This window comes from Equus asinus, chromosome X (assembly GCF_041296235.1).
Source record: "Equus asinus isolate D_3611 breed Donkey chromosome X, EquAss-T2T_v2, whole genome shotgun sequence".
NCBI lineage: Eukaryota > Metazoa > Chordata > Mammalia > Perissodactyla > Equidae > Equus > Equus asinus.
The window spans coordinates 74,836,308-74,843,114 of NC_091820.1; the positions used below are offsets into that span (position 1 = coordinate 74,836,308).

At 36.9% G+C, this 6,807-nt stretch overlaps 1 protein-coding gene across 1 annotated transcript; it reads right to left on the reverse strand.

Annotated features, from left to right (window-relative positions):
* Positions 1-3,364: 3,364 nt before the first annotated feature.
* LOC106838661 (large ribosomal subunit protein eL8) lies at positions 3,365-4,185 on the reverse strand. Its single transcript, XM_014852867.3, is given in 1 exon segment — positions 3,365-4,185. A coding segment is annotated over 1 exon segment (801 nt). The 5' UTR covers positions 4,166-4,185.
* Positions 4,186-6,807: the final 2,622 nt, after the last annotated feature.

Consider the following 6,807-nt stretch of genomic DNA (forward strand, 5'->3'; position numbering starts at 1 on the left):
CATCAGCTCCTACTTGATCTCTTATTTAAAATACTTTATAATTCCAAATTACATTCAGAACAAAATTCAAATGGCTTACTATAACAAACAACATTTATCTCTCTATGTTCTCATAGCTCTCCGCAAACATGTCTGGCCATAAACAATTAGATTTTCTTCTCAAAATGGGGCTTGCTTTCTCTGAGCATTAGACATTTGCAAATATTTCTACCTCCTATCATGAATGACTGATTATTAGTTATATTCGAGACAGCTCCAGAGTTAGCTTCTCTGAGAAAGTTTCTCGGGCACCCATTCCTATCTTATTCCACCCCAGTCTGAGTTTGCTGCCCTTTATCTAAACTTGCCTATCACCCTTCATATACACCAATCAATAGTATTTGTCATAGCGTATAGACGTCATTGTTTTGCTTGTATTCATTCTCCATTCTATTGTGTGCTACTTCAAGGTTGGGATCTTATCTTAATCATTTATTTTCCCGAATGGCTAGTGCAGTGCTTGATACATAACATGCACTCAACTGAAAGTTTCTGTATTTTCCAAGTGTTATGATATTTAGGAAGTGGTAAAGTATATAAATCAATGCTGTCAATTAGAATATAGCCCATCTTCTCACTAAAGCAAATGGAGCAAAATTTTTTACATAGTATCATTTGTCGAAACTTTTTTCCATTTACTTAAGATTATAAAATCACTGATAATGAAAGTATTAAAATTTTCGCAGTTTGTATTAATCAGAGATTTTTACAATTGGCCTGATTACTCTATAACCAATAACATACTTTACTAATTCAACATGTATGTTTTGAATGTTTATTATATGTCAGGCACAATGCTTGATAATAAGGGTATAGAATTGAATGTAGCAGACAAGTATTCTGTATTCAAGGAGGTTATACTCTAGCTAAGCTTCTTTTTGTGTACTAAGTACAAATTGCATTGAATTGTTAAAAGATTTAACAAATTATACTACATATTTGCAATGCTTGAAATGATCTTCAAAATGTAAGGTTGAATTGTATGAAATTATCACTATTCAACCTTTGTGTGGTTCAACTTAATATATTAAAAAAAAACCTTCATTCTATATAATATGACTTCTACAGACTCACAGAATTAAAATGCCAACAAAATATTCTGCATGTGTAAGGGATTGTTTCAAGCACCTTAAACATAAGTAGTCAACAGCGCATACATTGTGCGAAGCAGAGACTAAAAAAATTTTTTTGCCCCCAATATTTTCTACTCCAGTCTGTCACAGATTTCTTCATGAGTGTGAAATAGAGTTTAACTAGTTAGGGTATTATGGTACCTGAAAGTCGTGTGTGGGGGAAGTAGATCTTAGCAGGGCTAAATCTTTTTTAGTACTTTGAAAATCTTCTCCTTAGAAGCAGAATCCTGGCTGATTTTCAAAGTAAATATTACATGGAGGTCTCAATTCATAAACAAATTAAAAGCAGAGCTCCTTTATTTTAAGCAGAAGACGGGGTTTCAGAGTCCTGCTGAAGCTGCCTCTTTTTGCCCATCCAACTCACTCACTACCCCTCACAGCAACCACTAAGCTACTTCCACAGTGTGTGGGACACACAAAATTACTTTTTAGTTTTTTTGTTTTTCTCTTTTTCGTGACTAACACAAGGAAATTAACATTAACTGAGCATCTACTAGATATTATTTTAATTATATTTTTATATAATTCTAAAAATATTTCTGTAAGATATTATTATTCTCACTTAACAGATGAGGAAACTGAGGCTTGGAGGTTAATTAAATTGCCTGCAGTTAGATAACTAGAGTGGTGGGCCAATTCAAACTCAAACCTATCTGACTCTAAAGTCTGAGGCCTATTTATACCTCACATTTTATCGAGTGTCATGCAGAAGAGAACAAGTACAGAGAGATTAGGATACAGATTTAGTAACTGCGAGCGTTTAACACAGTTGGTATTTTAAAGTGTTCTCCCAGATCTGATGCAAAGTCTTGGTGTGAAAAGGAGAGAATGTGAAACAACAAGAAGAGGAAGTATGGACAAACAGAGAACATTTGGCATGGAAATGTCAATAAGCTGGAGGCCTAAAAGCAGAAAGCAAGAGTAAATTGATAAATATCAAAAAGGGCTTTTGAATATTTATATAATTTTCAAAATACAAACCTTAATGAAAAAGACTTCTTCGCAATAATAGTCTTTCTCATATAACAGGAACAGTCATGTTAGAGAGTTCTTCAGACTCCTGGTCTTTGAAGTCAGAGTATTTATAGAAGAGGGGGATTTATCCATGAAGCTAATTAAGCTTAAGCTCATTAGCACATACAGCTTCCAAATATAGGAGAGTGGTCCTGGCACCGTGTACACAGGTTTATATGTTTTTGCTTAGTTTTATTGAATTTATGAAAACTGCAATAAGTTAATACAACTGTCTCTTTCCCCCGTGACTTCTCCTCCAACACACTTCCCATGTCAGATAAAGTTACAGTGTTCACAGGCATTTTTGGTATCTGGTTAAGGGAAATTAGAGCTGGAGACATTTAGTTTGGGTTTAGTTGGATATATTGATGTAATTTTCATTCACTTTCAATTTCAAGTTATTGCTAGCTATCCTTCATATTATGTGAGTTCACCCAACATCCTTACATGAAGGTGCCTGGCCAAATTTCATATGCAGCCAACATGTAGGGAAAAAAAAGTATTATAGAGGAGTTGCATAAGTAAAATGAGAGAATAGACAGCTCCAAAGGCCTATTCTTTCACAGAAATATTAAAAAAAAAACAAGCAGAAACTATCAGAATCAACTTTGCCAGATTCCTGGAAAATGTTCAAAGGCTTACATCAACCAAGAACAAGACAACTTAAAAATGTTCCCGGTATTCAAGAAAATTTCTGTCAAACATTAGCTGAACACAAGCTAAAGGAAAAGAGACTTCAGTGACCACACATGATCAAAAATACAGTCTTTTCAAAAAATGGTTTTGAGAGAAAGATAATCTGTGTATGACTCCACTCATATGAGGAATTTAAAATTATGGACCAAGAGCAGTTTAGTGGATACCAGGGGAAAGGTGGGGTGGGGGGTGGGCACAAAGGGTGAAGTGGTGCACTTACAACATGACTGACAAACATTAATGTACAATTGAAATTTCACAAGATTGTAACCTATCAATAACTCAATAAAAAAAAGAAAAAAAACTAGTTTTGAAAAATCACTACAAAAATGAACTATAGCCTTCAACCATAAAGAACAGCAAACCCAGGGGTAGGGAGCATATCCTATATTTATATTTACCACATTATACTATTAAACAGCCATTTCTTTTTTGAAGGAGAGTTTTTATTACTTATGAACAGAAAACTCAACTGCGTGTGCTCAGCCCAGCTTGGTGGCCAGTTCTTTAGCCTTTGCCTTCTCCAGATTGGTGATGCAAGCCACTGATTTTGGACCCAGGACGTTGCCTCCGCAGTGACGGTGGATCTCGTTGTATCTGTCGTTCTAGTTAGTCCTGATAGGTTCCACCAGCTTAGCCAGAGCTCCTTTGTCTTCCCAGCTGACTTGTGTGAAGGCAACCGTCGTGCAGGTCTTCCTGTGGACCAGACGCCCCAGCCGGGCCTTGCCCTTGATGATGCAGTAGGGCACCCCCATCTTCCGACACAGGGCAGGAAGGAAGATGACCAGCTCGATGGGATCCACGTCCTGTGCAATCACTACCAGCTGAGCCTTCTTGTTCTCCACCAAGGTGGTGACAGTATTGACCCCTGCTTGAAGGACCGGTGGCCTCTTAGTGGGGACATCCCCTTTGCCAGCAGCCTTCTTCTCAGCCCGGGCCAGCAGCCTCTGCTTCTTCTCTTGCTTTGTCTCTGGTCTGTACTTGTGGGCCAGTTTGAGCAGCTGAGTAGCTGTCTTGTGGTCCAGGGCCTGGGTGAGCTGGTTGATTTCAGGAGGTACCTTGAGCCACTTATAGAGGATCACCCTCTGTTGCTGCAGCCTGATGTAGTGGGGCCATTTGACGAAGCGGGTGAGGTCCCGTTTGGGCTGGATGTCCTGTCCGATGCTGAAGTTCTTGGGCCTCTTCTCGAACAGCGGGTTCACCACCTTCTTGGCCTCCTGCTTCTTCACGACCGCGGGGGCCGGGGCCACCTTCTTCCCCTTGGCCTTCTTCACTTTCAGCATCTTGGGCAGCTGGAGGAGAGAGAAAGCTAGCCATTTTTTTTTAAGATTTTATTTTTTTCCTTTTTCTCCCCAAAGCCCCCCAATAGTTGTATATTCTTTGTTGTGGGTCCTTCTAGTTGTGGCATGTGGGATGCTGCCTCAGCATGGTTTGATGAGCAGTGCCATGTCCGCGCCCAGGATTCGAACCAACGAAACACTGGGCCACCTGCAGCAGAGCGCGTGAACCCAATCACTCGGCCATGGGGCCAGCCCCTTAAATAGCCAATTTTTGACAAAAATATAACAAGGCATACAAAGAAACAGGGAAGTTTGACTTATTCAAAGGAAAAAAATAAATAGACAGGAGCCATCACTGAGGAAATTCAGATATTGGACTTATTAAACCAACACTTTAAATCAACTGTCTTAAATATGCTTGAAGAGCTAAAACACAAGCAATGAACTAAAGGAAATCAGGGGAAATATGGATGAGCAAAATGAGAATATCAGTAAACTGTAAAAATAATAAGAAGGAGCCAAATAGAAACTCTGGAGCTGAAAGGTATAATAACCAAAATGAAAAATTCACCAGATATAGTCAATAGCAGATTTGAGCAGACAGAAGAAAGTATCAACAAAGTTGAAGATAAGAAAATTGAAAATGTCCAGTCTAAGGAGCAGAGAAAAGAAAATGAAGAAAAGTGAACAGAGCCTAAGATACTCTTGGGAGACCATCAAGTGAATCAACATTCGCATTATGAGTCCCAGAAAGAGAAGAAAAAAGGAGCAGAAAGAATATTTAAAGAAATAAAAGCTGAAAACTTCCCACATTTGATGAAAGATGTGAAACTACATCTCCAAGAAGTTCAACAAACCTGGAGTAGGATAAACTCAGATCCACACTGAGACACATTGCAATCAAACTGTTAAAAAACAAAGAGAGAATCATGAAACCAGCAAAAAGATCCTCAATAAGACTGACAGCCTATTTTTCATGAGAAACAACAGAGGCCAGAAAACAGTGGGATGATATATTCAAAGTGCTGAAAGAAAACAAAGAAAAACCTGTCAACCAAGAATTCTGCATCTGGAAGAAAAATATCTTTTAAAATGAAAGAGGAATTAAAACACCACCACATAGACAAAAGCTAAGGGAATATACTTACTCCAAAAGAAATGATAAAGGAAGTACTTTAGATTGAAATGAAAGGACACCAGACAATAACTCAAACCCATACTAAGAAATAAAGATCTCCAAAACAAACACATGGATAAGGTGAACAGATTAGTGGTTACCAGAAGGGAAAGGGGTGGGGGGAGGATAAGAGGGGTAAAGGGGCACATATCTATGGTGACAGATAAAAACTAGACTATTGGTGATAAACACATGCAGTCTATACAGAAAATGATGTATAATCATGTACATCTGAAATTTACATGGTGTTATAAGCCAATGTGACCTCAATAAAATAGTTTTTTAAAAAAAGAAACAAAGATCTCCAGTAAAGGTATTTACATAGGTAAATATAAAAGCCAATACAATTGTATTTTCGGTTTACATGATTTAAAAGACAAATACATGTAAATATACATATATGTTATTGGGAACATGATGTATAAATGTTTAATTTGTGACAACAGCAACATAAAGGGGTATGAGCTGTATAGGAGCAGAGTTTTTGTATGTTAATGAAACTAAGCTATTATCACTTCAAACTAGATTGCTATAAATTTAGGTTGTTAATTGTAACACTCATGGTAACCACTAAGAAAATATCTTTAAAAATATACACGAAAGTAAATGAGAAGGAAATAAAAATGGTATACTCAACATCATTAATCATTAGGAAATTCGTATTAAAACCACAATAAGTTATCACTTCATGCCCACTAAGATGGCTATAACTAAAAATAAATAACAGAAAATAACAAGCAAAATAGAGGATTTGGAAAAAATGGAATTCGTCATTTGCTGGTAAGAAGGTGAAATGGTGCAACTGCTGTGAAAAACAGTTTGGTAGTTCTTCAAAGATTTAAACAGAATAACCATATGATCTCACATTTCTACTCCTAGGTATATACCCAAAATAAGTGAAAACAGGTACCTAAACATGTACACAAATGTTCATTGCATCACTATTCACAATAGCCAAAAGGTGGAAATAGTCCAAATGCCCATCAAAAGAGGAATGGATAAACAAATTGCAGTACATACATACAATGAAATATTATTCAGCCATAAAAAGAAATGAAGTTTGCTACAATGTGGATGAATCCCCAAAACATTATTGCTAAATTAAAGACAGAAGCAAAAGGTCACTTATTGTGTAATTTCATTTATTTGAAATATCTAGAATAGGTGTACATACCTATAGATACAGAAAGGCAGACTGGTGGTTGCCAGTGGCTAGGGGAAGGGGCGAATGGGAGGAAGTTGTTTAATGATTAAATAAAGAGTTTTACTTTGGAGTGACAGAAATGTTTTGAAATGTGATGGAGGTGGTAGCTGCACATTGTGAATGCACTAAATCCCACTGAATTGTTCATGTTAGAATGGGTAGCTTTATATTGTGTGAATTTCATTTCAATAAATTTTTTTAAAGTATTTTAGAGGCATGTTACGCAGTTAAGAAAAAACTTTATTTTTCCGTAGTATTCACCTT